The 15,085-nt window shown below is 39.7% G+C and overlaps 1 protein-coding gene across 1 annotated transcript in view; it reads right to left on the bottom strand.

The window, feature by feature from the left end:
• The window catches only part of cdh13 (cadherin 13, H-cadherin (heart)), a 295,317-nt gene that overhangs the window by 62,245 nt on the left and 217,987 nt on the right, over nt 1-15,085 (bottom strand). Inside the window, exon 9 of the mRNA XM_085779939.1 lies at nt 10,324-10,464. Coding sequence (XP_085636065.1) covers nt 10,324-10,464 — 141 coding nt within the window. The remainder of the gene's footprint in view (nt 1-10,323; nt 10,465-15,085) is intronic.

The following is a 15,085-nucleotide window of genomic DNA, read 5'->3' as shown; positions in this document are numbered from 1 at the left end:
CCAAATATTTTCTCTGACATGGAACACATACCCGCAGCCCATCACATTGAATCTCCCAACACAAGACCTTTTCACAGTATGGACGCACGGCAACATTTGAAGTTTGTCATCCTGGGCATGTTGGCTGTTTTCTCACTATCTCTCTCTGAGTAGGTTTATCACTTTTTATCACAGTCTCTTGGTCCATCTCAGCTTTTCGCCACATTTTTGATCCTCACTAGACAGTAGATAAATCCTATCACTCGTAGAGGAGAAAAAACATACAGTACACAAATGGAAAAATAAAATGTTGCACCTGAGATGTAGGATCTCTCAAAGTAAAACTATGAATAATGGAGACATGCAATAATTTTACATTTCTGGGCCACTTTATAATGGAATACAAAAGGTCCACGTCACAGAGATAAAAGTCAAATTTAGAAAGAAATCGCTGAGTTTAACATAAATCATGTACGTTTTCAAGCAGGTACTTGTGTTTTCTTTATCTGCTTTCAAAAGCAGCTTGATTCTCGACAGAATGTGGTGAAGAAAGACAGAAATCTGGAAAAAAAGGCACTTTTTTCATGGTACCAGCATGGAGCTGAAATGAAACCAAGTGCACATGATCATTCATCTTCCCACACAACCCTATACAGTGTCTGTGTATGGCATTGGCAATTTACCGCTCTGTCTAACCCCCCACCTTGCTTTTTACCCTTCCCCCTGTCTTTAATCCCTCATACAGTAAGTGTGCCTGGAGAGTTAATGAGCTTACCTGTGTCTTTATTAAATTTTAACAGCTTCTGCTCAGGCTGTTTCCAAAGACAGATTTCCGATGACATTCGGCAAAGCCTCTTTTCTACCTTTGCAGAACACGGCAGCCCTCATATTTGTCAGTGCAGGTGAGTTAAGAAAAAAAAAAGAAAAAAGAAAATAATCTTCAAGCAATACAGCCACACAGAGTGTTAAATAACCCCATGCTTTAAAAGCACTGACAGTCATTTTAGTGTTGCAGCTGATGTATTACATGGGTTGGCGTTGGATAGTCCCTCTTCAGCGGTCACACTGGAGTGTTCTTCTTCTGGGAGTCCTTAACTCTCTGACAACCAACAATCTGACACTTAACACCTACTTTCTGTCACAGTTCAGTGTCCTCCCCATGAGAGGTGCAAGTTTCCACTGTTCATATCAAAAGGTCTACCATCAGACAACCGCTGCTTAACTGCACACCATGAATAACTCTGTGAAAAAAGTGCATCTTCACCTTTATAATGTGACACCTTTTAAACCTGCACAGTTGGTGTTCAAAACATAGTGAGAGATAAGTGTCAACTGTGCACTTCACATGTACATCTCTCATCAAATACTTCATTTTAACACAAGGGAATTCTAAAATTTTATTATATAGGCTATCTATCAAGTCAAGAAATTGATTGTTTACTTTTTCACTGAGAAGTCAACTGTTATACATTTTTGATCTACACATTCATTCATCATTAAAAATACATCATCACACCCTTAAGGCTCTTTATCCTTGGTAATCCTACTTGAGGTATGTTTTGATCTTTACTGGACTCAGTTCTCACACAATCATGACAAATCAAATATTATTCGAATCTGTGTGTGCAGAAAGTTTAGGTTCCCCACATCAGTGCAACATCACCTCCAAGGTGTTTTTCACACAAACAGTGTCACAGCAGATCTTATGTATAAACGTATATATTACCTTGTACAAATAAGAGAAAACAAGAGAAACAATAACCTTACTGTATTATGTATGTTATGTATGTGCAGTACAATAGGTGTGTGTAGGTATTGACACCTTGACTGTGACAGTGAGGCAGCACGCAGCGCACCAGGATCTGAATCCAATCATCATTCTTTTCACGGTTTACACCTCTGTTCAACCTGCTGTGACACCTTTTCCTTGAAGACATTTCAGCTGAAACAATGTTTTGTTTTCTTGAGTTGTCATCTTTGTCTTTTTTTCTTTTTCTTTCATAATACAAAGGTACATTACTGCAGCCACCTGTGGTGGTAGTAGAGGTCGAACAGGTCGGCAATTAGTGAGAGGGTCAGGGGTTTGGTCCTCGGTCAAGATACTCGTTCGTCATTGTAAACCACTGGATTTATGATGTAAACACGGAAGAACATCTCGCAGCATGCACTCAAACACAAGAGAGCCACTGGGAGCTACTACTACAACAAGGCTCAAAACAGAGATCAAACTATTGTTTTCCAAACAACTTTTTCATGTCGCGGCTTCAGGACACTTGGATCAGTACGGACGAGCAGTATGGAGGTTTTTGGATGATTCAAAAGTGAACTCTAACTCCAAAAGTGTTTTGATAACTCTGAAAGTTTATCCAAACCCTTCCTTGGCATGACGGCGAGTAGAAAATGGGTGAATTATCGATTTTGGTATTAAGACATTTGTTGAAGTGTTTCAATACAATTTAGGTTTTTGACTTAATCAGGAATTTAACTGAATTATTCTAAGGCACTCTTTAAATAGAGAAAGTCTAGACCTACTCTTCATTATAACAATTCCCACCAAGAGCAAGCACTTGGCAACAGTGGAGTGGAAAAACTTTCTTTTATGAGGCAGAAACCTTGAGCAGAACCAGACTCAGGGTGAGTGGTCATCTGTCTAGACCATGTTGGTTCAAAGAGGAAGAAAGAGGAAGAGATGGAGTGAGAGAAAACTGAAGAAATGATTGAGATAAAAGTACAATGAATACTAATACTACAATGATGGTGATAATAGCAGTTAAGGTAACTGTATCCATCTTAATAGAAGTCCACAAACTCAGCTTGGACATTCATACTGCAACACTAAATACATTTAAAAGTAAGAAATAAAAGATAAAATATTGAAAAAACAACATTTCTATCGTTTATACATGATCATAAAGATTACTATTTTTTCTCTCCACTTGCCAGGCCACTGGGTTATTATTGTTAGGATGTTTATTTGCAGTTTGCAAGTGTAAAGAACTGATATAATGTCATCAATATTACAAGCAGACTGCTAATTAACATAGCTGGCAAATTACCAAAAAATGGCATTTGATGAGAGCAATGAGTGGGCAGGCCCTTTGAGAAAATAGAAAACTGTGAAAAGCTCACCACCTTTTCAGATAAGCCCACAGTGAGTGTGTGTGAGACAGGCAGCTGGCCTTGAGATTTCTAACACATTAATATTCCCCAGAGCAAACTTAACACTTGATAGACAATATGGCTTGCTACTTCAAGTGGTCCCTCACATTTCTTTCTAGTACGTCTTCAGTCTTTATCAAAAGGACGGAAGTGTCAAGAGGTATCATTCTATTAGCATTTGGATATAATTACCTAGTAATACCCTTCATGGAATACCTGTTTTATGACCCACTGTTGCATGGCATGCAGTAATAAAACAATAAAATAAAAACTTCACAATGCATAGGCTACAGATTTATCAAATTACGCATGAAGAAATAAATGAGCAAATGTCGAATGATGACTGAAGAATTAAATTATTGTAAATTGTTTTTATATGTGCCATTCATTTAATCTTGTAGCACTTTAAGATTATGTTTTAATGTAAAGTGTGCTATAGACACAAAATGTATTATTATCATAATTGTTATAAATTTGTTTTTTAATGATCTAACTAGTGGATTTTTTCCTCCTGACCAATATATTGAGCATAGACCTTCAAAAGTGTCAAGGACACACTAAAACACATTCTCCACACATGTTGTCAAATTGATGCATATGTACAATTGTCCTTCGTAACCTTCCTCGAACCTGACAGACAGGGCACAAAATCCTGTCCCATCCCTTCGTCTTTGTGTCAGAGATTTCCAGCCAACTATGCCACTGTATCACCCAGGGTAAACACAGTGTGTATCTCAGAGTTAGTGAAGCAATCATGCAAGGCCCGGACTAATCTGTGACACCCGTGAGCCATTCCCCAAGACAGACCAGCAGTGACAGGGCCCTGCTGCCCTGCGCCTGGCGCTACACCCATCACCACTAACGTCTTTATCAGCGGGACAGATGGATTGCAGGCAAACATATTCTCCTGGTCATCATAGAGGAGAGAGTTAAGGGAAAAGAGGGAGAGAGCGAGTGCAGACAGAAAGACAGACAGGGACAGAGAAAGACAGCAAAATTGAGTGCAAAAAAAAAAGGGGGAAAAAATACAGAGATTGGCTGTCAGGGAGTTTGAGTGACAGCAGTGATAAGGTCCATCATGGTCTTGTTATGAGGAGCTGGGGGGAAATAGGCCCAGTCAGACATGGCGTAGAATTAGCAGAGCCAGAGAGGAGACCAGACAGGGAGAGCAAGTGCTGAGGAAGAGAATGAAGACGGGATGAGGACAGTGGAAGACAAGGAAGAATGAAATAACAGAGAGCAGAAGAAATGTGAAGGGCAAAAGCTGTTCAGAGTGGGACAGGGGACAAAAAGTATGTGTCCCCTCAGATACCAGCAGCAACTGGTGCAAAATTTAACATCATCCACAAAAATCCTAAAGTACAGCGTAATATCATATTCAACACAGCACAAAATGTCCAAGAGACAGTGGACATAAAACTAAAAGTAAACACACAGAGATAATATAACACCAGCTGCGATTGAGATAAGAAATTCATCAGGAGCAATATCCATTTTCGTTACACGACCATGCATATCTGGAACTTTCAGACGACAGATCTACCGAGGGAATCCGTATCAGTTTTTTCTTGTTTCTCCTCCTTAAAAAAAAGCAGGATTAGCCCCTCGCTATAAAAATTAATCAGGTCTGAGCTCAATCCCCTACAGAAGGCACTCTCCCAGCAAAATGTAATACATTTCCAAGTAAGTAATAAGGATATCTTAGCAGTAAGGATACCTTAGCTTGTGATTTTTATGATTTTAAAATGGAAGAAACATTACACAGATTCATTCATCCTTAAAAAGGGCTAAATAAGGGGAAAAGAAATGGCAGTTCAGCATGCCCTTTAACTAATTATAAATCTTACAGGAAACTAAGGCTTTAAAGGTTCCTGTTCTTCTGACGAAGATCTACAGTATGTGATCGAAACGTTTATCTTATAGCCTACAATAAACATTTGAGGAGCTACTGTACAACAGTGTGCAGGCTTCAGCCTTTTTCTAAAAGGCTTTAAAGGTTCCTTGCTGATGTGCAAATTTTCAATTTCTCTTTTTGATTATACAGCAGGTGGAAGGGCCATATTATCATGTGAGTGCTATGTTATAATACAGTGAAGATACCAAAGCACTTAGTCCGTGGAGAAACACATCAGGCTGTACTCTGAAACCTAGCATTAAAATGAGTGGTCAGGACTTCTGTAACATTGTGATGCAACAACTAAACTCTTGCCATACTCAGCTCCAAGTCATGCCCACCCACTCTCACTCTCAACCCTGCAGGATTTGGTTTTTCTGAGTGTTTAAATGTAATCTGCTATGTTTTGGATCAGCATCCAGTAAGTCAGAGAACAGGCTCAGAGAGTCCTATTAGAAGTGGAGGGTAGCAAGCTGAGCTGTCCACATCCGACATGGATACTTGTTCACCGTTAGCTGTGTTTCAAATGTACTCTATATTCCCATATCCCATATTGTAGAAAGGAAGAAGAACCTAGCTAGTTTTAGCTGTCTCTCCTTAATGGTACCAGAAGAAAACACAAGCTCAGTTGGGACACACCAATGTCTAACAACAAAATATGTATTTTTAGCAACAAAACTAAAGAAAGCATTCTGCAGAGAAACATCTGGATCAGTGATCATTAGGTGTCCACAGTCACCTTCTCATTTACATGTCAGTCTGTCTGCTGATCACAAGAGAGGCTCAAAAGTTTTATGTTGTTGTTTGCTAATTGTACATATCTTGTATCAGGGTGGTGACATGTTCCAGTTAGTGTTGTAGTCCTAGTGTGTCTCCCAACAACGCTGGCTCTTAAATATTAACTGCTGCCAGAGGCCTGAAGCTTCACAGCTGTGTCCTGTGGATGTGGATGTCAACATACTGTTATGGCTCTACAGAAAAAGAGGCTCAAAATAATTACTTTCAAAATAACACGAGTCAAATTGGAAACCAGTGCAAGATGTGGTTAAAACTAGATTTCTTTCTTGTCTGTTTCAGTTTGTCAATTAAAAAAAAACAAAAAACAAAGACAGCATATCTAATTTAGACCATATTCAGAAGTTGAGAATTATTCCTTTTCAAAGCAGAAAAATGTTGTTCACATGTTCTGTAATTCTTGAATAATACAACTTCAAAACTTCAATACAGAAAGATGAGGAAAAGAACAGAGTCCCTGGATCTAAGCAGAAGTCGAGTGGTGCTCTGAAGTTATGAATAGCTCTCTCTATGCATAGCGCTGCGGTAGGTACGAGAGAAAACAGAGGCCTTACATGAGAATTATGTTAGTAGAATTCAAACAAAATGTCAACTCATAAAACCCTGCAACAGTGGATTTAATGAATAATAACAAGGTGGAACACATCCCCTGCACATTCATATGCCTGCTTTTTTCTTTTCCTCTCTTTGTATCTACCTTGTTGGACTTTTTTTTAATTCATCTTTTCATCCTTCTCTCTATCTTTCTCTGCTTGAGTTCGACTCACAGACTGGAAGTAGGGCTTTCAGGGCTTACATCTGATCCGTAGGAGGTGGTGTCTTCAGAAAAAAGCAACTCCAGGTTCTTCTAAACTAAAGGGAAGGGTTTTGGAAAGCTCTATGAAAAGACGTGAGTATTTAGTTAAATAATTTATATGGTGAAAGCTTTAGAGGTGCCACTGACACAGACTAAGCGCCTACTGTATACACACAACCACAAACACACACACACACACTCAGTATGATGGCGGTCATCTCAGAGGTCATAGATGATTTATCGGCAGGTTGAGATCGGTCAGGGAGAGTGGAGGGTAGAGGATTTATACACGGAGCTTAGCACCTTCAAACACTTGTTTTTTAAAAGCTCAATTTCTCCACGCCGTTAAACGGATCTCTTCCTGCTGAGAAATGAGAACATTAACTGGGACATGGACATGGTGCACTCTGCATGGCCCTGCCGAGCCCTCTGAGCTGTAACATTTCACATCTGAGCTGCGCTCCGTACAAGCTCCGCTGACACCCCAATGCATCATGGAAGGACTGTAGGGGAAGTTTGGTTGGGGCAAAGCATGATGTGTCTCAAAATCTGACAACAGCTGTGGGCATTTCCATTAAAAACCACACAACTCAATGTTACAACTGCACCTTAAGGTTTTTCCTATTTTATATATTTATTTTTCCTACAGGACCCTTAGATTTTTTCCTATTTCCACACCTCCAGAGGTGAGAAGAAGGGATGAACTGGAAAAAACAGCCATAGTAGCAGCTTTTGACAAATACATCATGAGTTGACACAAACAGGCAATAGATGCAATTTATTGCGCGCCATTTTCAGTTGTTGTGTTCATGTACATTACTACATTTTATTTTATTTTATAGCGTGACTCGCCGGCTCCCTTTTAGTCTATTAGCTTTTCACTAATACCCCAAGGCACTGCTGACTAAACAAACCATCAGTGAACCACAACACGTCTACTCCCCCTCCTACTCACAGATTCCCTTATCTTGCCTCTGCACCCCTATCACCCAGGTACAATGACGTGTTATTACATTTCACATAAATTATTTGAAAACATATGCACATCCACGGGGTGTTTGAAGCTTGAAAGGGTGTGCCAATAGATGTATGTCACCTGAGACTTTGCAGGGTGCTGTAGGCAGTAGGTTTATCAATGTGTCAGAGTTTGTACTATGGTTTAGCAGAGTTCTGATACATACATTCGCCCAATTCTTCTGGATAACTCGGTATCAGATTTTCTCATGGTACAAACATTCACCAGGACTCAGAGATTAACTCAATAGACTTTTGTGGTCAAGGGTCAAACGATAAGGTTATGATGACCTCAAATAACACTGTTTTTGGCCTTTATAACATTAACACCATAACACCTTGAATGAACCTCTTCAAATTTGACGCAAAGGTCCAACTAGAGTCTAGACTCAAGGATGAAGTGATTACTTTTTGGTAGGTTACAGTGACCTCACAAAACATGGGTTTGACCTTTCTGAATGCAGTGCATCCAGAAATCTTTAAAGGAAATCCTTCTGCAGAAATGTCCACTTGGGTTCAAGGACAAACTTTAACCAGTTTGGTAGTCAAAGGTCAAAATCACAAATCCATCACACATAGAGGAATTTGTTTAAATCTGGTTCACAAGTCAACCTCTGTCATTTTTTTTTTAGCAATTACTTAAGATTTTACACAACAATCATGACAACATTTTATCCAAATTTATATGACTGTTGGGATGAAGGATGTACTGTGACATGAAACTAGTCTTGAGTGGCAGAGGCAGACAACCACGAGGCAGTAATTCCTGCTATACTTTCTTATTGTTGTTGTTGTTCGTAGTAACATAGGTTCCAGTAACACAGAAAAGTTAGGATTCACTCCTTACACAAGAAAACTTTACAGGTAACCTCACTTGTGCCACATGGCAACGCATATCTTATGTTCAGCAGCAGCCTCAGTGCCATGTGAGAGGGTATTTCTGAAGCTGGGGAGGTAATTTATAAGAAGACCAATCATTTCTTGCCAGACAAAAGGAAGAAAGTTCTGATTTCAAATTAAAATCAATAAAAATGTCCCTTCTGTCTTTCCCCAAACAGTCCTGCACTGAACTTCTGAGTGTGGCCCCTGCAAGCACTGAATGCCAACACAAATTGCACCTGTCATTCACATTTATGATCAACTTTTTATTAATATATTTAATAAGTAATGAGTCAACGACAGTGTGATAACAGATGGGGTAGCAGGGCCATTTTGTTTTCTTCCTCACATCTTCAGGAAGCTTCTTGTGGTGTCTGAGACCTGTGATGGGTTTTTTCTGAGCTTTACCTTTACCAGACGGGGACAGAAAGGCTTTTATATGAGAAAGCTAAAGGCCACCACCGACACATGTCTTTGAGTTGGCAAATGCACGTGTATATAAAATGTGGGGGCAACTGAGCATAGCGCAGGTGACTTGTTTCTCAGAAAGGTTAGGTGTGTGACTGTGCAGTGATGTTTGCTGGGGATTTAAATAGTTGGTCCATCTGTCAAGCAATATCAAGAGGTAAAAGTTCAACTCTGCATACTATAGTACGTACATAGCGATGTGATGTGCAGGTTGAGCTATAACCCATCGGTCAGGCAGGTTCAAATATCATTAAAAAGAAAAGACAATGCTGTGTTTCATTAGAAATAACTTACAGAAACATTGCATGACCTGGCTTTGTGTTATATGCTCTGAATTATGTACATACGGCCACACCATTACAGGTTCATCTTACTCTCTCTCTCTTCCTCCCTTCCTCACACCCTCTCACACACACACACACACATACACACACATCAGACATTAGACACACTCAACAAAGAATGTTATGGCTGTCAATGATCTACATCACCAAATTATGAGGTAAGTTACATCTATCACATATCTCTCTGAACCAAGGCTTAATCGATTAGTATGAGGATAGGCTGAGTCCCTACTGTAGGTGTTGAGTGCTACTGGTTGGAGCTTAACAGAGCAAGAATAATGACAAAGTAACAGCAGATCTAATTATTGACTAAAAAAACATTCTTTTATAACACAAAAAGTCAGAGCAACAGATTGGTGTGATATGACCATTGCACTGGTGAAATTATTTTTATCCAGAATTTGGCAGGTGAAACACAATCGCTGTTTCTAAAACACAATAATTTACTGTTTTGCTTCTTTTGCTTTATCTGTCCATCATTACAACTGGATATTATTTGAATAGACAGTAATTATGGTAATAATTGTAGTGCTTGACCTCCTGTTTGTTGTATGTAATTTTACTTTTAACTGTGCCACCAGGTACCACAAAATATCCACAATCAGAACAATTGCTATTCAAAATGTCATATTCACAACCATGTCATTTATAATGCAAATGAAAGTGGAACTGACATTTTAGACTAAAAAAATCTTCACGGGGCTGACCACATGCCTCAGTAATTCCTCCAATTAGTTACAGAACCTGGACCTAACCAGGCTAACCTTGGTTGTAACTTGCTATTGGGAAAATCTGCTCTGTTGATGTGTTTTAAGTCCTTGAAGAAATGCATTATATCTAACTCTGACTGACCCTGACCTCTTACATCCCTGGAGGGGTAAACAAACACTGTTTTCCCAAATAATGTCTGTAGAGCTTACGTGTGAGCAGCAAAGGGATAAAAAGGAAGATGCATTGCTTAAAAGAGATAGAGAAGAAAAAGGCATGTTTCTCACCAGCGGATGTGTGAACTCAGGGGCATGGTCGTTCTCATCTGTGATGGTAATGGTAGCCGTGACTGTTCCTGTTAGGCCCACCTCACTTCCTGCCATGTCCTTAGCCACGATCTCCAACTCATATGTTGTGGTCGGGAGCGTCTGCAGAATGAAGACACAGTGACGCAGAGTTAAAAAAAGAGAAGACTTGAATTAAGAAAGGTCTGTGTTAGAACGTTTGGAGTCAAACAAACATGCAGACTAACAGAGAAGGTGTAAGTATTAGACAGGAGGCTACACAGGAGAAAAGGCATAAACACACAAAACAATGAGCACAAAGGCAACGCAACTGCAAACACTCAAACACAGTAAAAGAAAAAAAAACATGGCAGCTTCTGAACTTAACACACACATACACACACACACACAGTCACAGAGTTTATCCATGAGAATCTATTTGTGAAGCGAATCATGGAAAAACCATTATTAGATGAATAATTAGCTACGTGAGCGATTAAATTAATCCACTCAAACCAAATGCAAACACTTACCATCATGTTCTAAATTAATGTAAGACACTTTAACAAAGCTTGAAAGCTCCAATAACGTTGTGCTACAGGCTAGAGCCCACTATTCGCTGCATGAGGCCAAAGAAAAAAAAAATCACCACACTGTAAATATGCGCTCTCACGCTCAAGTACTAGTGCTCAAAGCGCCGGTAAACACTCGCCACATCTCTGGGGGAAAGGCCAGGAAATCACATTTTCAAATTCATACATGTAAGAACAGATAGGATGGTTAAAAAGGGAAAGAAAAAGTGTCCCTAAAGCTATGCCATGTGGGATCAAAGTGTAAGCATACGATGCAAAGTTTACGCTCATCCATTTTAAAGATTCCCAAGAGCTTAGAGCTGGATTTTACACATCTCCCACAATGCTTTGGGGCACCAAAGATCAAGACAAACTATTTTCCTCAACATAATCTGTAAAATTACAGCGATCATTCAGGGGCCTTGAGATTTTCAAACTCTCCACACACCATTTTCATTTGCTGGTTCGATATTGGAGATAAAAGAATGACTCACAAAATAATAAAACCTAAAGTTAACCCACGTTCCCTCATGCATGGAACACAAATGAAATCTAATCATTCTGCATTGCTACGCAAACTAAACTTCATTACAAAAAAAAGCTTTCCCAAAGCTAGAGTGCAAAGCTCCAAATAAGATACAAAATCAATTTACTGGCCTTCTAGCATCTGCAATCTATATAACAATCGGAGAATTATAGCTCATACGTACGGATGACATTCATAATGATCATAGCAGCAATAATAATTTGCTGTCATAATTCAAACCTAATACTAATGTTGAATGTTGTATATAAATAACAGGAGGCAGGGGCTGGTAAAGCCAACATTTATTTATCTACGGCAGTGTTTTCTCCCTGCTGGAGGTGTTAACTGTCACATGCTTAATAAACTTCATCCATCTGTCTCACTGAGAATGCTGCTGGAGCTCTCTCCTGCATTGTAGATTCACCTTTGAGCACGTGTCGACTTGTCTCATCGACCCCTGTTACAAAACACAGAGGAGCGAGATGATCCGTGCATATCAACCCACAGTGGAATATGCGCTTATATACACACACACAAAGAAAACAAATCAACCTGGTTGTTGCAATTTGAACCGGAGAAACAAACAACACGTCGCTCAAAAATCCTATTTTTAAACAGCAGATATTCAGTCCCATAATTCTTTCTCGTACTTATTTTCTTGTTGTTTTAGTCATACAGACAAGGCCTTTGTTCAACACAATAACTTAAGTGCCTATAGGAGTGTTTATGGGGCAGCTGATGGCCACTAATGTACTGCTCAAGCTGAGCCAATTTCTCAGTGTAGTGATATTGGACAACTGTTCAAGCTCTTTATGAAAAGTGGTTTTGCTAGTTAGTGAAATATTTTTTTTCCAATTTCAAGTCTTGTTTACAGCATTGAATGAATCCATTTAAGCAGCAAGACCAGAAGCAAATTGTTATTAGTGATATTATTATTCTAATTTTGTAATTCCACTTTTTTTTATGCTCTCAGTCATGAAGCAGCTCAAAGTTGGCAGGAACAAAAACAGTTTATATTGTTTAAAATTGTGTAGATTCGTCACCCTTCTTGCTTTAGTGCATTCGCTCTGTCTAATCTGAACCCAGCAGTGTGTTTGCATGATTTTCTCTGCCTCTTTATTGTTTATAATACGGTTTACTGAGGACGACTCGTGACCCACCATCACCTCATGCTGTCCTCAAATCCTCTGCTCTAGTCAACGTGTGTCCATGTGTGGTCTTGTTTTTCTTCATTAGTGGGGTCTGAAAACTGGACTCTGACAGTTTAGTGGGGAATGAATACCGGATCCCAATGTCAGTACAGTTTTTTTGTGTGTGTGAGTGTGTATTCTTTGTTAGCCTGTTCTTGTCATAGATAGTGCTCTGTAAGGCAGGCAAGGGGAGATCAAATGATCAATGGTCAGACACCTTGAGGGTTGTTTTAATTATCACATCAGCCGGAAGACTATTAAGTGAAATGACACATTGAGGTCAGGAGCAACATAATGAGCTAAGGGTCAATATCATGTACTAGGTACTAAACTCCTTTTCAAAAAGTACTGTGATCAAGAGAGGAATTTTAAATGTACAAAAGGTGAGCCCTTGCATTAACATAAAATTAAGTATGCTCTGTGTATCACTACATAAAAATCCAATGAAAGTCAAATGAACTGAAAACAGGAAAGGATTAGAATACAATGAGTGACAGGGGTGTCCCTCACAAGCTCCTGCTCAATCAAACACTGAGCAGGCAGATGGTGCTCCACGGACCTGTGAGTTTATTAAACCCTTGCACACCATCACACATGAATGCACGTGCACAAGCTGCACACACAAACACAAACACACACACACACGTACACATTTGCCCTCCAGCTGGAGAAGAGCAGGGCTCTGGGATACCTGCAGTCTCTGTGGTGTCTAAACACATTGAGCGTGGCCTCCTCTGGTGACTGACAACGTCTTAATGAGTATTTCCTGAGTCTCAACTCAATTATAAACTCCCCGGCAGTACTCGGCCAAGAAAAGATGTTCACATTAACTCTGGGCGAGAGTTACAGCAACAGGGAATTTTCCCTCCAGGTGTCAGAAAACTTCTGGCTGGCCTGGTGTTGATTGAGACACTCTCAGTCAAACTTTTCATTTTTTAGCTCCTTGTGTGCCTGGCAATCCGTAATTAAACTTTCAGGGGGACAGTAAATTTAACTTTTTTGCTCATTTTTTCCAGTGAGATTCGGGAACCAAAACAAGCAAGAATATGAACATTACATTTTCACATTATTACAGGAATTACCTAAACAAACATGCTGAAGTTTACCAAAATTTGCTGTAATAGGTAGGCTGCTGATGTGAGCTTTACCATGATGCTGGAGTAAAGGTTAAGGGGTCACCAAACTCCTCCAAGAAACAAACTAACAAGGGAAACAATGATTCCCAAACCTAATTTCATGACATATGAAATCTAAAAATAAAAAATGTCAACTTCCTGATACAGAGCAAAGCCAGAGGATCGTCAAAGTTTGTAGGATTCATACTCTTGGGATTATGCATGTCAGTACACATAATTTTATCAACGGGCAATCCAGTCGCTGTTGAGATATTACTACAGTATCTGGACCAAATGTGATCTTTGGCCAAGCCTTGGACCATCAGAGGAAGTGGTGAATGTCGGAACGGAAGAAGTCACTGTATCCACATGAAGAATAGTGCTGCTTTCTTCCCAATGTAATGGATAATTTTCTTTGTAAAACACAAGTGGGAGAAAAACTAGGAAGCCACAAGTGATTTCCCTGAGCGATTGTGTTTGTGAGAGCTGACATGAAACTGAACAAAGAGCTAATGAAGTCGAGCATACCAAATGATATGACAGGCCTTGTTTCAGAGACATCTGATCTGAGAATGACATTTCAGACCGTCACATTCTGTCTTGAAAGGATTTCATCAAAGCCCTTCGAGTGAGGGCTGATCCCCGGCACAAAGCAAAGAGCAAGAAAAAGGATGAGAGTAAGAGACAGAGGAATGGAGAGGGGAAAGGGGGAAAGTGAAACAGAGCTGCCTGACATCTGAGACACCACATTAACTCTCTGAATAGGTGTGATATTATAATCAAATTGCCAGAGGGTTCTTTGTTCTCTCTCCTAGCCCTTCACTAGTTCTTGCTCTCAGCACCAAACCACTGGCTATTGCACAGGCCTCTTCAAATGCTTAGAGAAATAATGACACACATAAAAAGGCTTAGGAGGAAAAAAAATCAAGAGAGCAGAGACAGATGAAAACCTACTGGTGACAGCATTTCCACAAGTGCAACACTGTTCCTCTCAACTTTGTGTCTTCATCTCCCTCATCTTTATACCTGTCTTCCTCTATTCTTGGTGGAGATCTTTTCACAAAAATTCAGACATTTCCTTTTTCCCTGGCATTGAAAAGACAGCCTCATTATGTGACAAATAATCTGTGGTCTCAGGCTTTCAAAATGACTCTGCTCCCATTTTGTGTTTCTCACTCGTCATAGGCTTTTGTTTGGGGATATACACAAGCAAAAATAATACATATACAGTAAGTCATACCAAAGAATGGCTGTCCAGGATGCAAAGTTAATTTTGTGTTAGCAAAATGCTTCACTCTGGATTGTTTCCGCTGGTGGTTCCATCCATCATTGTCAAAGCCTGTTCATATTTGCATCTGCATC

Source organism: Trachurus japonicus, chromosome 6 (genome assembly GCF_045865225.1).
Source record: "Trachurus japonicus isolate A0001 chromosome 6, Traja_1.0".
NCBI lineage: Eukaryota > Metazoa > Chordata > Actinopteri > Carangiformes > Carangidae > Trachurus > Trachurus japonicus.
The sequence above is the reverse complement of the archived record's forward strand: the minus strand, read 5'-3'. Positions and strand labels throughout refer to the sequence as shown.